At 45.6% G+C, this 22,884-nt stretch overlaps 1 protein-coding gene across 2 annotated transcripts in view; it reads left to right on the top strand.

Annotated features, from left to right (window-relative positions):
* The window catches only part of LOC130887865 (gamma-aminobutyric acid receptor subunit rho-2), a 39,069-nt gene extending 16,670 nt beyond the window's left edge, over positions 1-22,399 (top strand). The window contains exons 3-9 of one of the 2 annotated variants that reach the window (XM_057790549.1): positions 426-493; positions 3,357-3,580; positions 4,305-4,387; positions 4,568-4,708; positions 7,842-7,994; positions 9,008-9,204; positions 18,881-22,399. In XM_057790549.1, the coding sequence (XP_057646532.1) occupies positions 426-493; positions 3,357-3,580; positions 4,305-4,387; positions 4,568-4,708; positions 7,842-7,994; positions 9,008-9,204; positions 18,881-19,192 (1,178 nt within the window). In that variant the 3' untranslated portion in view covers positions 19,193-22,399. The remainder of the gene's footprint in view (positions 1-425; positions 494-3,356; positions 3,581-4,304; positions 4,388-4,567; positions 4,709-7,841; positions 7,995-9,007; positions 9,205-18,880) is intronic. The other variant, XM_057790550.1, reaches the window with a different exon arrangement.
* Positions 22,400-22,884: the final 485 nt, after the last annotated feature.

The raw sequence follows: 22,884 nt of genomic DNA, 5'->3' as shown, positions 1-22,884 counted from the left end.
CATGGTAAGCGCTCAATAAATGCTTACGTACAGAGAAGCTGTACGTTAGCTTCTCTGTAGGAAGGTGATTCAACCTTGAGTCAGTCAGTGACTACCGTCTCCACTCAGGCCACACTGTTGCTTCCAGTTCCGCTGCAGATACAGCCTAGGATAGAGGCATAGCGCAGTTTGTAACTTGCCCAGCAAGCACAGAGAACATTCCCTTCAGCTTGGGAACAGTGTGGGCTGGCGACCCGGTCTCTGACCTCAGTGATAAAGCATAGGCATTTTATAGATCAGGGGTGAGCAGAAAGCACCCCACATAGAAATCTGAGTCCCACTTCCCCCCTGAGGCAACCCTCACTCCACAGGGAAGCTGCTGGGTTGTCCCTCCACCCCAGATAGAGAGGACTGTGTCTTACTCAGCTGTCTCTGCTCTCCCACAGGCCCAGCCATCCCTGTGGGTGTGGATGTGCAGGTGGAGAGTCTGGACAGCATCTCCGAGGTGGACATGGTAGGCACTGCCCCGGGCTGACCTCATCGGTGAGGTATCACACTTCTGAGATGCCAAGAGCATGGGGGCCTCTGGGGTTCAGGTTGTGACTGTGAAAGCAGAAGGTGACCAGATTGGATCTGGGGGGTAGCTGACCTGGGTACAGTAACATCTAGAGTAGGGTTATTGTTTCCACCAGTAAAATTAGTTGGGGCCTGAAGCCCACATCTGCCCTTTGAAGGTCTGCTGCAGGGGCCCAATGACTCACACTTGGAGGAGTGCTGGAGATGGCTTTCTGACTGAAATCCTTAATGCTCTGATTTTCCATTTTTGTGTGAGCACAGCTCCCAGCCTTCCGTGGCAGCCCCTTTCCATCCTCAATGTTCATCCCATCTTTTGACTCTCTGTGGAGGTTCCTTCACCTTGCAGGGGAGCTTGCCCCTCCATGCCTTCAGTCTTTTTAGTTTGCAAACTTCTTCCTCTGTCCTCCGTAGTAAATGTGCAGCTGTCTCAGAATTTATCGCTCCAGTTTTCCAGTGAGAACATATTTTTAATGCTTCTGGTGACTGCACCTAGGAGCTTGCGTGAGTTAGAGAAGTGCTCTACATGGGACTACATCCCCAGCCTGCATTTAGCAGGCATTTATTGAGCGCTTACCATGTGCCTTGCTAGACATTCAATTCAATGGCGTGGTAATTCAGTGTGTGAAGAACACAGTTCTGCCTTCGAAGATGTCGCAGTCCAATGCTAGAAATCTCCGTAAGAGGGATACCTGACTGTCTAGGTTCTATCACTGGCCACTCATCTGAAACCTGTTGAGCAATGTTGGAATGCCTGAAGCTGGCTACATCTCCCCGAGCTGCCTCTGGGAAGAGACTTTTGCAGTCTTTGCGGTGACTTGATAGCTCTCAGTTTATAACCCTTGGCTCTTTCAGGCTCTTTGTCAGGTACTCTGTGCTGACCTAAATCATGTGATAGGGAACTTCCCACACCTTCAAGGGTTCCTAAAAGTCTAATCTTCCCTTTGTTCAGGGCATTGGTTTGAGACTTTGGAGGGAGGTTGCTGGGGAGGTGGCCTTGAAGGACTCCTCTGTCCTATCCCTCTCACATCCCCTCCTTCCCTCTGGCCCCCTCCCCTTCTCCTTTCCCTTTTTCATTCTTACTCTTAATGAAGTTCCTGTCCAGGTTTCTAAGGGAAGCCTCCCCTTCCCTTTAAGGTCCGTCACGTTTAGAGCTCCATTTATTATACTGTTCCTAACGCTCCTCCTCCAACCCTGAGTCTTAGTCATGGCCATGAGGCCCTTTTCTTCTAAGAAAATTCACTGACGGGAATTGTGACATCTTTCTTTCCCAACTGACTGCTAGTGCTTATCTTTTATTCTAGCTCACAGGGACCTCATGAAAAAGATCAGGGTTTCACTGCACCCCGCTGGGCTGTGGCCAGGCTGTGGCACCATAGCTGTGTTTTCAGATACAAAAATGAGTCACTCTCTTCCCAATTGCCACAGTGCCATCGTGTTGACCATCATATTGGCCATTGTGCTCAGGGCCACAGAGTCATCACTCTGAATCTGGAAGCAGGATCTGGTGTATTCTGCAGTAGAGGATGATGGGTATTCTGCAGTAGAGGATGATGGGTATTCTATAGTAGACGATGTTGGGTATTCTATAGTGGAGGATGATGGGTATTCTGCAGTAGAGGATGATGGGTATTCTAAGTAGATGATAATGGGTATTCTGCAGTAGAGGATGATGGGTATTCTGCAGTAGAGGATGATGAGTATTCTGCAGTAGAGGATGATGGGTATTCTGCAGTAGAGGATGATGGGTATTCTAGAGTAGAGGATGTTGGGTATTCTATAGTGGAGGATGATGGGTATTCTGCAGTAGAGGATGATGGGTATTCTGCAGTAGAGGATGTTGGGTATTCTATAGTGGAGGATGATGGGTGTTCTGCAGTAGAGGATGATGGGTATTCTGCAGTAGAGGATGTTGGGTATTCTGCAGTAGAGGATGATGGGTATTCTGCAGTAGAGGATGATGGGTATTCCATAGTGGAGGATGATGGGTGTTCTGCAGTAGAGGATGATGGGTATTCTGCAGTAGAGGATGATGGGTATTCTGCAGTAGAGGATGATGGGTATTCTGCAGTAGAGGATGATGGGTATTCCATAGTGGAGGATGATGGGTGTTCTGCAGTAGAGGATGATGGGTATTCTGCAGTAGAGGATGATGGGTATTCTACAGTAGAGGATGATGGGTATTCTATAGTGGAGGATGATGGGTGTTCTGCAGTAGAGGATGTTGGATATTCTGCAGTAGAGGATGTTGGGTATTCTATAGTGGAGGATGATGGGTGTTCTGCAGTAGAGGATGATGGGTATTCTGCAGTAGAGGATGATGGGTATTCTGCAGTAGAGGATGTTGGGTATTCTATAGTGGAGGATGATGGGTGTTCTGCAGTAGAGGATGTTGGACATTCTGCAGTAGAGGATGTTGGGTATTCTATAGTGGAGGATGATGGGTGTTCTGCAGTAGAGGATGTTGGATATTCTGCAGTAGAGGATGAAGGGTATTCTGCAGTAGAGGATGATGAGTATTCTGCAGTAGAGGATGATGGGTATTCTAGAGTAGAGGATGTTGGGTATTCTATAGTGGAGGATGATGGGTATTCTGCAGTAGAGGATGATGGGTATTCTACAGTAGAGGATGTTGGGCATTCTATAGTGGAGGATGATGGGTATTCTGCAGTAGAGGATGTTGGATATTCTGCAGTAAAGGATGTTGGGTATTCTATAGTGGAGGATAATGGGTCAGTTGCAGGAAGGGATGCTCTCTAAGCCGTTCTATTTAAAGAGCTTCTGGCTTCTTCCCTGGTTCCCAGGACTTCACAATGACGCTGTACCTGAGACATTACTGGAAGGACGAGAGGCTGGCCTTCTCCAGCACCAGCAACAAGAGCATGACCTTTGACGGCAGGCTTGTGAAGAAGATCTGGGTTCCCGATGTCTTCTTTGTTCACTCCAAGAGGTCCTTCATTCATGATACCACCACCGACAACATCATGCTGAGAGTGTTCCCCGACGGCCATGTGCTCTACAGCATGAGGTAACCGTTCTGGGGCCATTATTCCTGTCCAGTCCAGGGTGTCTTGTTGGTCCTTTAGCCCTGGTGAGTTTGTCTCTGTAGGAGGGCCTGTGGGCTGGCACAAGCCTTTTGATGTCACTCAGTCTGATTTCCTCCCCTGCAGATGGCAACTTCCTCTTTGCTGGGGTCTCACACTTGAGCTAAAAGACTAGTTTGGCCAGACTTGATGGGAACAATGACCTTTTATCCTTTAGACTCTAGTTGATTGCCAATAATAATTTAAAATGATCAACAGTAGCTGCTGTTTATTAAGTGCTATTGCAGACTGGCTTTGGTGCGAGCTTGGTGGTTCAAGGGTCTTTATTCCTGGCCTGCTCATATGAGTCTCCAAAATTAATGCTAGTACCCGATAGGCTCTTATCTTGGGTGGACGATGGTGTTGGCCTCGCTTTCCAGGCATCTCTGAGGGAGGCTGCCCTGCTGGCTGAGGTGGTGTAAGAGAAGGGTGCAAGCGTGGGCAGTTAGCAGTCAGCACCCCCACTCCAGCAGCTGGGGGACAGCAAGCCCAATAAAGGACCCCCACCAGGGTCCCAGAAGACAAAAGCTCTAGTTATGTTACCATGGCTTATATGCCTGATGCCTGGCGGTGACCCAGCAAGGGCGGTGTTCCGGGTCTTCCTCAGCGTGGGCAGAGCCTAGGCTGATGGCCCACCCTCAAGTCAGCTCATGTCTCTGTGTCGTGCAGAATTACGGTCACCGCCATGTGCAACATGGACTTCAGTCACTTCCCCCTGGACTCCCAGACCTGCTCTTTGGAGCTAGAGAGCTGTAAGTGTCCACTGCGTTCTCCCCTTTGCCTTGTCCCCTCTCCTGTCTCGTGCCCCTGGAGGGCTGTGTGCTGGAGGACTGCCCCCTGAGGTAGCAGCTGTTCACCCTGGCACAGAGCATCCTTGTTGCTTCCCACAAGAGGGTAAAGGTGTGGACTTCACTTGTCTTCCTCTCCCCAAGATGCGTACACAGATGAAGATCTGATGCTGTACTGGAAGAATGGGGACGAGTCCCTGAAAACGGATGACAAGATCTCCTTGTCCCAGTTTCTGATTCAGAAATTTCACACAACTTCCAGACTGGCCTTCTACAGCAGCACTGGTACCTAATTTCCGTCATAGCGAGACTCAAATGTGGAAGAAGCACATTTGAGTCCTCCAGCCTTAACCCTCCCACATCCAGCAAATATAATTTTGATTTGACTATTCAAATAAAACATAGTCCCAAATAGCACTTATTTTATATTATATATTATTATTGTTATTACTATTATTATTATTATTATTTTGGCTTTTCAAGACAGAGTTTCATGGTGTAGCCCTGCCTGTCCTGGAGCTCACTCTGTAGACCAGGCTGGCCTGGAACTCACAGAGCTCCGCCTGCCTCTGCCTCCTGAGCGCAGGGATTAAAGGCACCATTGCCTGGCCTTCAAATATCACTTTTTAAGAGCAGGAAAGAGTCAAACCCGTGCTATCTCCTGAGGTTCTACCCCCAGAGGTGACATGAGGTAGTAAATGCTCTCAAGACGTCTTACTGTAGCTGTGGCTTCGTGGGAGTGTAAGAGTGGGCTGTGTTTGGCAGGCTCTTCTGTGGCCTTATTTGCTCTACGTCACAGCTGTGCAGGGAAAAGTATTTTTTTATCGTATATTAACTGCACTTTGATTTTTCCTGCTGGCAGCTGAATCCAGGCCCTTGCACATGCTCAGTCCGTGTGCTACCCATGACTCACACTACCAGCCCCAAGAGGATCATTTTTCCACACTTAGTTTAACCCCTTGGATCCCGGGCCATGATTGAGGGGATCCCTTGTCAGCCTTTGTTTGGCTCACCTCAAACTCCATGGTTAGATTTTTAGGACTGCCATAATGAAATTCTACAGACTGGGTGTTTGAGACAACAGATATTTATTCTGTCACAGTTTGTGAGGCCAGAGGTCTGAGGGCCATGGTCCCTCTGCAGGCTGGAGGAAGATTCCCAGCCTCTGCTGTTTGCCAGCAAAGCTTGGTGCCCTTAACCTGCGGCTGTGCTGTTCCACCCTGCTTCCCCACTATGTGATGTCTCCTTTACTCTACTTCGTGCCTTTCCAATGTGTCCATGCCCAACTTTCCCTCTTCTGTAGGGACACAAGCCACTGGGTCAGGGTCTATTATAATTCAGCATGACCTCATTTTGTCTTGCTTAGATCTGCAAAGACCTTGTCTCTTAGTAAGCTTCCACTAAAGAGGTGGAAGTTAAGACTTCTGTTTATCTTTACATATGATTCAACAGCACTTCTGCAGGCGCAGGCTCCCAGTGGGACCCTTACTTTCTCATCACTGTCTCAGAGCCCAGATGCCCAAGTCCCTCTATGGAAAACTTTATGTGCCTTCCTGATCTTGCATGCTATCCTAGCTGGTCGCCTGCCCCCACTCAGGCTTCTCATAGAGCCGAACACTGGAAGAGCACAGGCCCACCAAGTGCTGTGATGGCGTCAGGATAGTCACAGGCCTCTTCCAGTGAATACCCAAGGGACTCACCTCATCTCTTCCCTCTCACGCTGATAGACACAAGACCTCTTTGTCTATATTGTAGCTGTTGTCTTGTTTAATTTTTAAAAATATTTATTTTATTTTATGTAGATGAGTGCTTTGTCTTCATGTATATATGTATACCACGTGTGTGCCTGGTGCCATGAGTTGTCAGAAGAAGGCATCAGATCCCCCAAAACTGGAGTTGTGGATGGTTGTAAGTCACCATATGGGTGCTGGCAACCAAACCCAGGTTCTCTGGACAAGGAGTCAGTGATCTTAACTACTGAGTCATCTCTCCAGCTCTCTTATCTATTCTTACCAAATTCAAATCATTGAACCCACTGCTAAGAATTTCATACATACCATTTATTATGCGCCACTCTGTATAAATTTATTTCTGCCCTACAAACTAAGACCTAGATATTATTATTCCTTGGTGTCAGGAAACTGAGAGTTAAAGATTAGGCTATTGGTTCAAGTTTCAGAGCTGTGAGAAGCCGTGTTTGCTCCTGTTAGTGGCTTCTGTGCTACAGCAGTACATGTCCATTTTCTTTCCCACCCAAGCCTTTCTAGGGTTCAGATTCAAAAGCATCTTCCATATCCACCCTTCACTACATACTGTGAACACATCACAGGAGGGCTGAGCTCATGCAGAGTTACGCACAGTGCACATGGCCACACGCCGCAGGAGTGGTGAACTCACACAGGAGTTACACACAGCGCACAGCTCTTTTCTCAGTCCGTCTTCCCAACGCAACCTCCCTGCGGGAAGAGTCTGTGCAAACCCAATGAGCAGCGTGGTTTCCTTCATGGATGCCATCTGGAGCGGGGTGAGGTGGGGAGTGGGGAGCCGATGTGTTCTTTCCTTTCTTGAAGATCACTTTCTGTCTGTCCTGCTAAAAGCACCAGCCCATTCAGACAGCCCAGAAGACCAAGTGTCAAACCTGTCTGAACTTCACTTCCTGTTGTTCCAGATAAATTTAATAAAGTAATGAGCACACAGGAGGAAAAAAGAACCCTGCTTCCATACCCCTCACCCCACTCAAAGCATCTTGTCCTGCCATCGCTTGGCAGGGCTGAGCTGAGATGCAGGGGCTGTGGGTGAACATACAGCTTTAGCTCAGGCTCACTGCCCTTGGCACCTTTGTGGGTCACCGAGACCTCACACTTTCAAACTCTTTATACAGCTATTGATCGGGGATTCTCAGAGTGAGTTGGTACTATAGCATCAGGCTCCCCCCCACCCCAGGTAAAGGACCAGAGGAGGAGGATGGAGTGTCGGAAGTAGAAGTGATGCCAGACTTCCGAGTATTGAGAACAGCCTGCTTCTGTGCTGGTGTGACTGGGGAGTGCCAGTCAGGACCAGGGTGAGAGCCAGTCTCTTCCAGCTCCTGACCCAGCAACACTGGCCTCAGAAGATAGAACCACTCTACCTTCTTAAACTCCCGGGCAGAGACACAGCCGTAGTTTGCAAGTGACAAACTACGAAGTAAATCTGTGCTTCCTTCTACGCTTTCCCCAAATTGCTGTGGAAAGTTAGATCAGACTTCATAAGAATGTGTACTAGGTGGTCATTGCAGCGAGGGCTCGCATGTTAGGAGGGAAGGCATTGATTGTATCACGCCTACGGAACTTCCTTTCTGTGGGTGGTGAGCAGTGCCGGGGAAGAAGGGTTCCGGGGATGCTCTGGCGGGAACCTCACTCCTTCTTCCTGTGTCCCCCAGGCTGGTATAACCGACTCTATATCAACTTCACTTTACACCGTCACATCTTCTTCTTCCTGCTCCAAACCTATTTCCCCGCCACCTTGATGGTCATGCTGTCCTGGGTGTCCTTCTGGATCGACCACAGAGCTGTGCCTGCCAGAGTCTCACTGGGTAAAAGTGTTTGATAAGGCGTGGAAGGATGCTTTTGGTCTTTCTTTCAGCTGATCTCTAGGTAGCGGAGAATTAAACTCCTGGGCTGGGCATGGTGGCTCAGTCACCTAATCCCAGCACTCAGGCTGGAGCTGGAGGACTGTAAGTTTGAAGCCAACTTGGGCTACTTAGAGAGACCTTTAGAAAAAAGGTAAAGTAAGTCTTTAGAATTCTTAACTGATGGGCTCGTGAGTTGAAGGGGAACTCTCCTGCCTTTTGCCTCCTCTATCCACACTGTGAAAACCTGGGGAACTACCATTGCACCCCTCAGTCTGCATCAATTCAAATGTGGAGCCAATCTGGAATCCCAACCTCTCCGGGCCAGCATGGGAATGAAGTACTAAGAAATCAATGACCGAGTCGGCAAATGCCAACAATTATTTTCTAAACCTTAGCACCTTGCTGGCTTGGACAGTCCAAGACTGGAGACAGGCGGTTCCTGGGGTGAGGGCTATGTTCCTTCAGAGCTGGAGTTCTGGCTTCTACCAGACCCTGAATTCCGGAGGGAAAATCTACAATCCAGCCTTGCAATTCAGATAAAATCAGGGTGGACCCTGACAAATGGGAGAACTTACCAGGCAAACCACAGTGGAGAAGAACAGGACAGAGCTTAATAAATGTGGCTTAGACAAGGGGAACTAACTAACTGTGCTTGTCCCTTCAGAGGTGTCTTTAAGTCAGTGTTGAATTCCACACCACAAGTGGTCACTCATGAGGCATGACCTTGTCAGACATATCACAGAGACCCAGACTCCTCAGGTGACTGAAAGCAGGCAGCTACTTCTTGAGTTCAGGAAGGGGTGAGTCAGGGCAGGCCTGATTGTTTAGGAGGCAAAGCCTCACTCCTCTACCGGGTAGAAATATGTCCAGGAAACTTCTCACCTGATTTAAGAGACAGAGAATGTGAATCGTGTCTGTGGGATGTGGGCACGGCTCTGGGGTGGAGCAGCAACTGAACTAAGATGGTTTCACAGGCATCATGACAGTGCTGACCATGTCCACCATCATCACGGGCGTGAATGCCTCCATGCCCCGAGTGTCCTACATCCGGGCCGTGGACATCTACCTCTGGGTCAGCTTCGTGTTCGTGTTCCTCTCAGTGCTGGAGTACGCGGCTGTCAACTACCTGACCACAGTGCAGGAGCAGAAGGAACGGAAGTTTCGAGAGAAGGTGAGGAGACTTCAGTCCTTTTCTCTTATAAGCTGGGCTAGAGTTTGGATGAGAATTAGTTCCTTGGTTGGGTGGGGACAGTTAGGAGGGACCAATGCCTGTGGAAAGAGGGACATTAATGCCAAAGTGTGAACAGTTCTGTTCTTGCCCTGCTGGGACGGAAATTGTGGGTAGGCAAGAAGCTCTTTAAGTGTGGTCTGTGGTACCGTTAGCATTCCTCGGCATTGACAGCAAGTGTCAGCTGCTGTCACCGCCATCCAGTGCTCCCACCCTAAGATCCGAAACTGTTTCTTTTTCATGCAGTATAGCTTGATCACGGATTCTCCTTCCCCATTTCCTCCCAGCCCCTCCCCCACCTCTTAACCAACTCAACTTTATGTTTTGTTTCCCCCAGCCAGGCAGTGGTGGCACACACCTTTAATTCCAGCACTTGGGAGGCAAAAGCAGGGAGATCTCTGAGTTCAAGGTCAGCCTGGTCTATGAAGTAAGTTCCAGGACTGCCAGGGCTACCCATAGAAACCCTGTCTCAAACAAACAAACAAACAAACAAACAACAAAAACCTGTTCAAAAAAAACAAGAAACACCCTCTCAAAATCCCCCACAAAATCTGACACCATAAAATACCAACAAAATACCAATAAGGCAAAAGAAAAAAAATGACCAAACAAAGCAAAATGAAACAAGAAGTCTACAAAAATACAACTGTGGGCTGGGCGTTGGTGGCGCACGCCTTTAATTCCAGCACTCAGGAGGCAGAGGCAAGTGGATCTCTGTGAGTTCGAGGCCAGCCTGGTCTACAAAGGGAGTTCCAGGACAGGCTCCAAAGCTACAGAGAAACCCTGTCTCGAAAAAAACCAAAAAAAAAAAAAAAAAAAAATACAACTGTGTTTTATGTTGCTGCTGATCATAAGCGGCTAATAGATTTGCTGAGACTCGGATGGTTAAAACTAATTTTCCTTGCCAGTGGATATCAATTACAGATAGCTTTTTGGTTCGGCATGTGAGCCCCTGTCCACTTCTCCCTTTCAGTGAGGGGGACCCCAATCTGGCTTGAACTTTGCGCAAGCCTTGTGCATCCTGTCACAGTCTCTGTGAGTCCTTTTCCTTCTGGAAGACACTGGTTCCTTAGAGTCCTCCATTGCCTGTGGTTTTTACAATCTGCTCTCCTCTCTTCCACATAGATCCCCGAGCCCTGGGGGAAGTCAGATGAAGGCATCCCGTTTAGGACTGAGTACTCCAAATTCTCTCACTCTGTACTCTGTGCTGTTGCCGGTCTCTGAGTTAATTACCATCTACTGCGAGAAAAAGCTTCTCTGATGATGGCTGAGTGAGGCACTGATCTGTGGATATAGAAGAAAGTCCCAAGGAGTCATTTTATTGCTATGTTCTTTAGCAGAATAATAGTATTTGGTTTTTACCTAGGCCCATGGCCTAGCGAGTTTCAGGTACTTGGTCACTTTATCAATATGGGCATGGAGTGGGCCTTAAATCCACGCAATCAGAGTGTCGGTGGGTACTTCTGTAACTATTATACCACTATAGCACCAGTATATCTTGCAGACAGGTCTTTCTTGTAGGTCACAGGGTTTATGGCTGGGTTGAAGACTATCTTTCTCCTCTGGTAGCATGTGCAATACCTTCTAGTACTATGAATGCTAGTCCGTAGGGGTGCAACTTCTAGTTAGGCATCAACAAGACTCTTCCATGTTCAATGAGATATGTAAGTGTCGTCTTCAGCAATCGGGCCTTACCTTCTGGCTGTGGAGAGTGACCAACAGCCTGTGATGTTTGGGGTTTCTAGGAGGTTCTTTGACCAATGAGCCAATGACCTGAGAATATGTAACCCATTCCTGGTACTGGTTATTTTGTGTGTGTGTGTGCCATAAGATGTCTAGTTGGGGCACTGTCTCCCTCATTATTTGGTGTCTTTGTTTATATTTCTTTTATATATGTATTATTTTAGGAAACTTCTACAGTAGTGGTTCCCATATGATTTTCAAATGATAATTAGTGTTAGTTATCCCTCCCTACATTCCTTCCTTTCTCCTATCAGCCTTCCTATTTAATCCTATCCAATTTCCTCTTTGTCTCTCCATAAAAATGTATTCTATTTTCCCTCCCTTGGGAGACCCTCTCCTCCCCACTAGTCCCTTACCAAGTACCTCATCTCTATGGTTATCCAGATTTTGGCATGTATATTGAAAGCTTTAAAGCTAACATGTACATATAAGAGAAAACACACAATATTTATCTTTTGGGGTCTGTGTTACCTTACTCAGGAAGAATTATTTTTTAACTCCACCCATTTCCTTACAAATTTTGTAACTTCATTTTTCTTAACAGCTGAATAATAGTCCATTGTGAAATGTACCACGACTTTCATTATCTGTTTATTAGTTGAATGTCTAGACTATTTCCAGATTCTGGCTGCTGTGAATAGAGCAGCAATGAGCGTGGATGATCACGTGTCTCTGTAGTAGGATGGAGAGTATTTTGGGTATATGTCCAAGAGTTGTATGGCTGGATATTGACGTAGATATATTCTCCACTTCCTGATGAACGACCACACAGATTTCTGTAGTGTCTGTGTAGGCTTACACTCCACCAGCAGTGGGTAACCTGTGCACCAATTCCTCACATCCTCACCAGTGTGAATTGCCATTTTATTTGTTTGTTTATTTATTTTCTCTTTATTTTTTGTATGTTGGTATTTTACCTGAACGTATGTCTGTGTAAGGGTGTTGGATCCCCTGCTACTGGAAGCACAGACAGCTGTTAGTTGCCATATGGGTGCTGGGCATCAAACCCGGGTCCTCTTGAAGAGCAGCCAGTGCTCTCAACCACTGAGCCATCCCTCCGGCTCCTGCCATTTGCTTAACTGATCTTAGCCAATCTGATTGAGGTAAGGTGAAATCTCAAAGTACTTTTAATTTGCATTTCTCTGATGCCTAAGGATATTGAACATTTCTTTAAGTGTTTCTCACCCATCTGTGTTTCACCTTTTGAGAACTTTCTGCTTAATTCTCTACCTCACTTTTTAAATTGGGTTATTTGTTTTCTTGATGTTCCGGGCTTTTTAGTTCTTTTCAAATATGTTTTAGATATTAATTTTTTATCAGATATATAATTGATAAAGATCATTTCCCAATCTGTAGCCTGAAACTTTTTCCAAATGATGGTGTCCTTTGCTATACAGAAGCTTTTCAGTTTCCTGAGGTCCTATTTATTAATTGTTGTTCGCAGTGCCTGTGCCGTTGGTGCCCTGTTCAGAAAGTCCTTTCCCAGGCCAGTGAGTTCAGGCCTGTTCCCCATTTTTAATCAGATCCAGAGTATCAGGTCTTATGTTGAGATCCAGCTGGACTTGATAGGTATGGATCTATTTGCCTTCCTCTACATGCATCCATGCTGTTTGACCAGCTCCATTTTTGCTGAAGATGCTGTCTTTTCTCCAGTGTGTATTTTTGACTTCCTTATTAAAAATTAGGTATCCACAAGTACATGAATACGTGTGTGTGTGTGTGTGTGTGTGTGTGTGTGTGTGTGACTATAGCCCTATGGTAATGAACTCTGGGATGGTGGTATCACCAGCAGTTCTTTTATTATTCAGGATGGTCTTAGCTGTCCTGTTTTGTTAGTCATTTGTTTCCATATGAAGCTGAAAATTGTTTTTTCGATACCTGTGAAGAACCATGTTAGAATTTTGATGAGTTTTGTGTGGCATCTGTAGATCTGTAGATTGCTTTTTGTAGAATGGCTATTTTCACTATATTAATCCTATTAATCCATGAGCATGGGAGAGCCTTCCACCTCCTGGTGTCTTCTTCAATATCTTGCAGCTTTTATTAAATAAGTCTTTCACTTGCCTGATTAGTGTTATCTCAGATTATCTATCTATCTATCTATCTATCTATCTATCTATCTATCTATCTATCTATCTATCTTTCATCTATTCTGAAAGGTACTATTTCCCTGATTTCTTTCTCCATCGATCATTTGTATATAGGAAGGTCACTGATTTTTGTATATCACCTCTGTACCCTGTTACTTTGCTGAAAATATTTATCAGCTGTATACATTTCCAGATGGGGTCTTTTGTGTCTAAAATTATTTCATCTGCAAATAAGAATACTTTAATTTCTTCCATTCCTGTGTTGATCTCCTTGATCTTCTTTAGTTGTCTTATTGTTCTAGCTAAGACTATGACTATTATATTGAATAGGTATGGAGAGAATGGACAGCCTTGTCTTGTTCTTGATTTTAGTGGAATTGTTTTTAGTTTCTCTCCGTCTAGGTTGATGTTAGCTGTGAGTTTGCTGTAAATTACCTTTATTATGCTGAGGTATATCCCTTGTCTGTAATGTCCCCAGGACTTCTATCAGGAAGGGATGCTGGATTTTGTCAAAGTTTTTTTTTTTTTTATGATCACATGGCTTTGTCTTTCAGTCTGCTTATGTGGTGGATTATATTTATTAATTTCCATATGTTGAACCAGCCTTGTATCTCTGGGATGAAGCCAACTTGATCATGGTAGATAATCTTTCTGATGTGTTCTTTTGCAAGTGTTTATTGAGAATTTTTGCATCTACGTTCATAAGGGAGATAGTCTATAATTTCCTTCCTTCCCTCCATTCTTCCTTCCTTCCTTCCTTCCTTCCTTCCTTCCTTCCTTCCTTCCTTCCTTCCTTCCTTCCTTCCTCCTCTCTCCCTCCCTCCCTTCCTTTCTGGTTGGGTCTTTTTGTGTGGTTTTTGTGTCAAGGTACTATAACAGTTGCCTCACAAAAAGAATTAGGAAATTGTTCTTCAGTTCCTATTTTGTGAAATAATTTGAGAAATATTAACATTAGTTTGTCTATGAAAATCTGGTAGAATTCTACACTGAATCCATCTGGTCCTAGAGTTTTCTTGGTTAGGACACTTTTAATTACTGCTTCTACTTCACTAGGGATTATGGATCTGTTTAAGTTGCTTATTTAATCTTGATTTAACTTTGTAGGTCTTATATATCAAGAAATTCATCCATTTATTTTAGGTTTTCCAGTTTGGAGGAGTACAGATTTTTAAAGTATGTCATGATTCTCTGGACTTCTTCAGTATCTGTTGTAATGTCCCCCTTTTTATCTCTAATTTAATTTGGATCTTCCCCCTCTGTCTTTTAATTACTTAGCTAAGTGTTTGTCAATCTTATTGCTTTTCTCCCATCCAAGTACTAACCATGTTCAAGCCTGCTTAGCATCCAAGATAAGACATTATTGACTTTTTTTCAAAGTACCAACTCTTTGATTTCATTGATTCTTTGGGCTATTTGTTTTTGTTTTATTGTTTTTAGACCCTGGTTTGATTATTTCTTACTGTCTCCTTCTTTGGAGTGGCATTTATTACTGTTCTAAAGCTCTCAGGTGTGCTGTTAAGTTACTAGTAAGAGAGCCCTTCAATTATTTTATGTAGTCAATTAGTGCTAAGAGCTTCTTTCTTAGAACTGCCTCTATTGTGCCCCAGAAGTTTGGACGTATTGTGTATTCATTTTCATTCAATTCTAGGGAGTTTTTAATTTCTTCTTGATTTATGTCTTGACCCAGTTGTCATTCAGAGTGAGTTATTCTGTTTCCATGTTTGCATACTTTCTGTTGTTGTTGGCAGCCGGCTTTAATCACAGTAATCAGATACAATGCAGGGTACTGTTTTCATTTTCTTGAATATGTTGAGACTTGTTTTGTGTTCCAAGTTTATGGTCAAACTGGGGAAAGTTCCATGAGCTACTGAGAAGTTCTTTTGTGTTTCGGCAAAGTGTCCTGAAGATGTTAGGTCCCTTTGACTCATGACATTATTTAACTGACTTTTTTCAACAGCATTTTTTTTTGTTTACATCTGGCTGGATAACCTGCTCATTGATGAGGGTGGAGTACTGGAATTACCCGCTATCTGTGTGTGAGGGTCAGTATGTGGTTTAAGCTGTAGTAGAGTTTCTTTTATGAACTCGGGTGCCCTGGTGTTTTGTGCCTAAATGTTTTAAATTATAATATCCTTCTGGTGGATTTTCCCTTTGGTGAGTATGTAGTGTTCTTCTCCATCTCATCTGAGTAGTTATGGCTTAAAGTCTATTTTATCAGACTTTAAAATGGACACACCTGCCTGCTTGTTGGGTCCATTTGCTCAGAATTCCCTTTTCCATCCTTTTCACTGAGGTGATGTCTATCCTTCATGGTGAGTATGTTTCTTGGATGCAACAGAAGGATGGACCCTGTTTGGGGGATTCAGAGCAATAGTATTGAGGATTATCAGTGAGCAATGTTTATTGATTCCTGTTCCTTTGTTGCTATGATGTGCTGCCCTCTTTGATTGATTGTTCTGGGCTTATTTATTCCTTGTGTCTTCTTGGGTGCAGTTAACCTTTCAGATCTAGTGCATCTGTAGAGCTGGATTGGTAGATAGAAATGGCTTAAATTTGGTTTTATCATGAAATGTTTTTCTTTTTCTGTTTATTGTGATTGAAAGTTTTGCTGAGTGTAGTAGTCTGGGCTGGCATCTGTGGACGCTCAGAGTTTGTACAGTATCTGTGCAAGTCTTTCTGGTTTTTGGAGTCTTTGTTGAGAAATCAGGTGTTGTTCTAATAGGCCTGCCTTTATATGTTACTTGGTCTTTTAGCTTGGAGCTTGTAATATCCTTTTTTTATTCTGTATATTTAGTTTTTTAAATTATTATGTGCAGGTGAGTTTCTTTTCTGGTTTTGACTATTTGGTGTTTTGTATACTTCTTGGATCATGGTAGGCATCTCCTTCTTTAGGTTGGGAGATGGTTTCTTCTATAATTTTGTTTAAAAATAGTTTCTGGGGGCATTTTTTTTCCTGAGCTTTTTCTTCTTCCATCCCAATAGTTCACAGGGTTGATCTTTTCATGGTGTCCTTGATTTCCTAGATGTTTTGTGTTCGGCTAATTTTAGATTTAGCATTTACTTTGAGCCATCCATTTCTTCTGCCTTGTCTCCAACAACTAAGATTCTCTTTTCCATTTCTTGTAATCTATTGGTGATGCTTACCTTTCAGGGTTTGTTTGAAATTATGAATTTTTTCATTTCCAGTTTTGATTTCCTTTAGTGATTCCATTTCTTGTTAAATTCTATTTTCATCTCTTGAATTGCTGTCATTATTTCACTCAATTTGGTGACTTCATTGAGGAATTTATATATATATACATATATATATATTATTTAACATCCTTGAACATATTCATAGTTGCTCTTTTCAAGACCTTGTCCTGTGTTTTTGCTATTTCGCATTTCTCAAGGCTCCTGTAAGAGAGTCACTGGCTTTTGGTGGAGGCATATTCCCTTGGCTATTCATATGTGTGTTCCTGCTGGAGTCTAGGTGTCCGGAGTTAAGGTGTTTGAGGTGATTCTCAGTGTTGATAGTTGGTCTTGTCTTTCTTGGGTATTTTCTTCTTTGGTTGCTGTTGCCCTCTCTGGATCCTAGACAAGCATGGTGGCTGTGGGGTTCCTGGTAAAGACAGCTTTTTCAGGTTGGTGGGCAGCAGAAAGGAATGAATATGGGCAAGGGGGAAGGACCAAGAGGGACGTGGGAGAAAGCTTTAGGTTCCCCGCAGAAGACAGTCCCCAGGAGTTGGAGGTGTGGGAGGAGAGGCTTCTGCCAAAAGGCTGCAGTATGGACAAAGAACGAGCCTGGAGAGACAGGGATGAAAGGGTGGGGGAAATCCTGGGTCTGTACCAAGAGGTGGAGTCCCCAGTGAGTGGGGCTTGGGTGGGAGATCGGCTCCCGTGAGCCGGCTACCACGGGATGAGAAGTCTGGAGAGAGTGTAACAGAGGGCGGGAAGGACAGTGAGAATCGCCACCCTGAGTTCCAGCCCAGTGTGGCCCCTGGGATTGGCGGCTGACACAAAGGATGGAGATGAACTAGAAATGAAGCCCATGAGGGTCCTCAGTAAAGAGCTAAACCGGGTCTGCACCATGAGGCCGAGTCCCCAGGGAATAGGATCTGAAACTGCTAACAGCGCTCACAGAGGCCTTGGGAGTCGGGATTCCTCAGCCCTTGACAAACAGCCAGAAGTGCGGTGGTCTGGGATCTGAGAGCCCTGGCCCCAGTGGTCTGGCAGCTGACTGGAAATCTTTGGCTACCAGGACCTGCGATTCCTCCTCTCTGACTCTTTACAGCCATGGATCTGCTCCGGTTTCCATGGTCGGTCCTCTATCCTTTCACTGAGCTCTTGTTCCTGCCCTCTCCAGCCGTTCCGCTGCCTCAGGAGGCCGTTGTGGCCGCTTTGTCTTGGCAGCTTACGTTTCCCACTGCAGTCTGCCAGCCTCACGGCTCCCCTTCTCCAGCCATCAGACTGCTGCTTCGGGAGCCCCAGGCGCTTCCTGCTCCGCTGTTGCTGCCACTCATTGGCCACCGCCTTTGTTCCCTGTCTCTGTTACTTCTGTTTTTATATTACCAGCTCAGAGGGACCAAAACTTAGGTAACAAAAGACCACTCAATAGACGCTGGGAGTGGGCACTGACGTTACAACATTAGTGGAGGCAATATAGAAAGGCATCTCCTATTTATCTCACCAAACTGAGCGGACCGACCTGCTTAGACAGCCGGAGACGGGGTGCTCATGCACAGCAGGCCCCGCATGCAGATGACGGCTGCATTTGTGCCCATTATGCACTGTCCCTCTGCACGCATCACGGAGGTTACTCTGCTAGGCCACCAGGAGGAAGGACTGCTCCCCAGACCTAGTGAAAATAATTTCAAGGTTACTTAGATGCTAGATGTCACCAATACTTGTGCAAGAGAAAGGGTATACACTGAAAGAGTCAAGGCTGTGGCTGCACTTCAGGAGCCAGAGCAAGCAGCTGCAACCGCCATCCTGTTTCCTTAAGACAACCAGATAGAAGATTTATAATAGCTGGTGCTGGGGGGCATAAGGGCACCTGTCTGCCATCAGACTGATGATGCATTTGCTTAAGGCAGCCAGGGTGTCAACTGAGAGTCTAGATGCTGCCAACTGGGGATTAAATTCCTACTACCTACCCTTTATTATTTATAGAAAAATGGACATAGGAAAAAGAGCGTGATATTACCACCAGAAGTGGTTTCTAGCTGTCTTTAACATTTGCCTGTTTTCCTCCTTTTCCTCCAAACAAGGCTGATCCCTCTTGAGAATATGTCCTAACTTTTGCTGCACAGTGTGGAAAGCATGAAGTGTTTGGACAAAGAATAAGAACAGGAAAATTGAGTTTAGATCTAACTCTGTCACCTGAAGTCTGCCTCAGTTTCCACATTGGTAGAAAGGGCATTGCAGAACCTCTGTGCCATCTTTATCCTTGGGTCTTTGTACGGGTCACATGAGGTCATGCATGGGAAAGTTGTTTTGAAATGGAAGTGTTCTAGACACATATATTATTATTATTATTATTAAACAAGCCAAAGATGGAGGCTTCCTGTTCTATGAAAAGATGAGACAAAAATCATCTCCAGCAGAACCACTTGGAAAATTTAAGCCAGCTTAGAGACAGTGTGCAATGCAGCCAGTGTAAAGAATTGCTGGACTCGGTGTTCTCCGAGGTCCTTAGAATTTCACCTCTCTGGATGCCAAAGTAGCAATGGTCGTCACTCTGTCACCAGGCCCCTTTCTCTCCCGATCCTCAAGCTCTAACTGAGCCTTTTGCTTGCTGCCCGTAGTTTCCATGCACATGTGGAATGCCTCACTCAAGAACCATGACGCTGGATGGAAGTTACAGTGAGTCTGAGGCCAACAGCCTGGCTGGCTACCCAAGAAGCCACATTTTGCCAGAAGAAGAAAGACAAGACAAAATCGTGGTCCATTTGGCCCTTAACAGTGAACTGGTGACCACCAGAAAGAAAGGCCTTCTCAAAGGCCACGTGGGGCTCTACATTTTCCAGAACACCCATGCCATTGACAAATACTCCAGGTTAATATTTCCAGCCTTCTATATATTTTTCAACCTAATTTATTGGTCAGTGTTTGCCTAGGGATTCCAAGGCTGTGTCTAGGAAAGGGCGTGGCCAACCCTTGGTGGACACATGGACCTGACGACCACACTTCCTGCACCAGGCCAAGCAGCTGCTCCTGGCTTGGAGGAGCCCAGGGACCTCCAGCTGCCCTCACCCCATATCTGTGGATCTTTTCCTCGTTCATGCTATGTTCCACATCACACGCTCCCCCCTCTCAACAGCGCTGTCCTTTGTTCTATGAGAACTTGTTCCCAAGAACTTCCCCCATGCCTACTTAATAAAAGACTCAAAGGCCTCCCGAATGTTCTGAGATGCTCAGTAAGTGAAGAAAGAAAATGAAGAACAAACTAAGGGGGCATTCTGGGTAAGAAACTGGGTGCAAAAGTCTGTGACCTTATTCAGTTGGATTAAGTGCCTACATTGGAGGGAAAAGCTCTCAGAATGGAGACGGGAAGTGATTTGGCCTAAAGGAAACTGGCAACCAGCATGATTTTATAAATGCTAGAGGAAATTTTTCATTTCCCTCTTCATTCAGTCATTCATTAACATGGAGTCCCCACCCTGTGCCCAGACTGTAGAGATGAAGGAGTCGTCTTTTCCTCCGCTGAGTTTTTCTAAGCAATGCCCATTCTACATACACAGTGTACTTCTGCATCCTGCACCCCGCTCTGCCTCATTCACCCACAGACCCATTCTGCTTCCTGCTGGTTTTACTCTAGGTCTGTCTAGAAAGGCATTCCAGGCTCTTGTGAGACTCTCATGAAGCCAGCTCAGGGCTGCCCCCTCGAGGCATCCTTGTGGAATGTAGCGAGGGCTGAGACTATACCAGGTCTTGAGTATTGGAGAAAGCGCGGTGCGATCCCGGAGAGAGGGGCACCTGGGTCTGCAGTGGAAATCTAGTCAGATACCCCCACTTCCTGTTTCAAGTTCCTCCCCTTCTTCCTCAGCAAGATAGTGTCCTTAATCATCATCATCATCATTATCATTATCCCCGAGTCCAGCCACCACCCTAGAGACCTCACCTACTCCAACCAGAAGGGTCCACACCCTAGAGTGACTTCCCCCTCACTTCTAGGAGTGATGGTTTCTTCTACTGCTACTGAGTGAACATTAAGATGGTAATCTGGCTCGTTTAGCTGACACTAAATTGTGGGAGGAGATGACCAGAAACTTTAAGGTAATCTCTACCAGAATTTTGGGTGGTACAAAGGATATGATTTTGATAAGAGGCTTTTTAAGTTAAGGCATTTGGGATCAGAAGGTTGTTTTTGAGGAACAAAGGGGATGTCCCCCTCCAGATCCTTGCTTACTAACGGATGTCGCTTTACCCTCTTTCTTACTGTCCCTACCAGCTTCCTGTAACGGACTGGGTAGCTAGCTAGTCAAGAGCAGAAAAGTGATCCTCAAAGTGAGGGGGGGGGGACGACGACGACCTTGCTTCAGATTAAGTATGCTCTGGATTGCAGAGTCTGCTGCAAGGCAGGGTTTAGTCCTGAGGACAAGGCACACAGGAATATCAGAACCTCCCTGAATTCCAAGCCAGGGAGGGGCCTGATGCAGCTGTGTGATTCTCTCGTTCCCGCTCCCTCAGCGTGACTGGGCTCTCTTGTCTTGGTTCCTTCTCTGGGATCACTTCCCACCGCCTGTCCTCTGTTCCCTTACATAGATACCTTGTGTCCACTGGTTCCAGTCACTCCTTTCAATGGTCCCTTGCCCATGCTAAAGACTCATCTCTAGCCACCAGCCTTGACCTGAACTGTAGCTTCTAGCCCACCAGTTCAGAGGCTGTGGGATAGAGCAGTCTCAGCCAGACTGGTCTAGGTACCACTGTGGCATACATTGCCTTAGGTGGCTGCAAGCTCAGTAAGCTTCTGAGGCTACCCTGAGATTTAAGAACTCTCGAGAAGGAAGCACGGAACTCAGAGGAGCCATTATCTTCATGGTTACAATGTCCCAGAGTTTGCATGGTCTCCTAAAACAGTGCTACCATCTGGGACAGAGAATTCAGACATGTGAGCCTCTGGGAGACATTTGTATTCAGGTCACAGCACCTCCTCTTTGGGACCTGAGCCCTTCTGGAGCTGGACTCCGACATTGGGGCATTGGCTCTTTGTTATGGTGGTAATTCATTCACACGCTTTCTGATATGGTAGCTGTGGGCCACCAGCACTTATTAATTATAATTAATTAAAGTTAAATAAAATTGAAATTGGTTCTCAGTGCACTAACCATACTTCAGGCTTTCTGTTCTGTAGCCCCAAATCCCTGTGGTTTCTTGCGGGACAACACAGGTCTACAGAACATTTCATAAAGGTTGAAAGTTTCATAGAGCTGTGGTTCTTCACCTTCCTAATGCTGCGACCCTTTAATACAGCTCCTCATGCTGTGGTGACTCCAACCATAAAATTATTTTAGTTGCTACTTTGTAACTGTAACGTTGCTATTGTTGAGAAACATAGTGTAAATTTTTTGGAGATAGAGTTTTGCCAAAGGGGTCACGACCCACAGGTTGAGAACTACCGCCTTGGACGAAGGGATCAGCCTGTGTAGACAGACGGGAGGAGGAGGGAAAGCTTGGAGATGCAGAGCAAAGGCCATTTGGGCAGGTGGTTTCAGCTGGTTCCCAGGCTGCAGGAAGGACAGGTGCTAGGTAGGACTCATGGTAGGTCCCCACCACAGCGGTGCCAATGAGGACAGCTCACCCTCCATGGACCTGCCTGGCCAAGACCACCGAATTAGATGCATTGTTTTGACTGAAAGTCATTGACTCAACATCGCTCTGCTTCTGACTACATTGTCCTCATAAACTGCGGCTCGTAACGAAGCTGCCCATTCATTGAACAGATAACAAAACCTTTTGACTAGTAACGGGGATGAAGCCTACAGCGAACATTCAGAATTCTAAATGATTCCGTTGTGTGGCATCATGACACCGCAACACCATTGTGTTTCACAGACGCCTTGCGATCTAGTAGTCTGACTCTGCCCGAGAAAATGAGAGGAGGCGAACTGGAAACAGCGGTGGGAGAAGAAGACGCTGAGGAAATACTGAGAAGACAGAAGAACGAGCATTTGTTACGGGGCATTTGAATGGTGCTTTATTTCAAGGAATCTAAGATATAATTAGATATGATATACACTTCGAATTTATGTACCCCTAAGAAAGAAAATAATGCTGCTAATTGTATGTGGCATGATTAATATTCAATTGGGAAAAAATCCATATTAGAATAATAAAAGAAAAAGATGTTATTCAAAAATAGATGGTTGGATACATTTCACAGGTACCAGAGAGTCCTGCACCATCTTCAAGAGTTCATGTGGGAAATGGGGTGGGGGGAGGGTAAGCCAGTAGGAAGCTCTGCAGTCACTGAGGAGTGTGAGCTACAGAGAGTGGGCTGAGAGGAGGGACTGGTCACAGGTCTGGGAAGTACTGCTTTCAGGATTTGGGGGGTTGGGCAGTGCTGGAATCTGGGATTGAACCAGGTGGTTCAATTTTTCAGCAATGGATAGGCATGCTTTTATGGCAGGGTGGGGTTAACACTGCAGAGGGAAAGAGCAGGGATGTTCAGGGGACAATAAGTACATGCCTATATGATATGCAAAAGAGACAGGATCCGAAAGGTAAGTTTGGACCAAGAAGGATTTTGAGTAGGTAAAACATATTGTGGGTAATTTATTTGCCAATAGAATATAACCTTGTATTTTAA

This window comes from Chionomys nivalis, chromosome 16 (genome assembly GCF_950005125.1).
Source record: "Chionomys nivalis chromosome 16, mChiNiv1.1, whole genome shotgun sequence".
Classification (NCBI taxonomy): Eukaryota; Metazoa; Chordata; class Mammalia; order Rodentia; family Cricetidae; genus Chionomys; species Chionomys nivalis.
The sequence above is the reverse complement of the archived record's forward strand: the minus strand, read 5'-3'. Positions and strand labels throughout refer to the sequence as shown.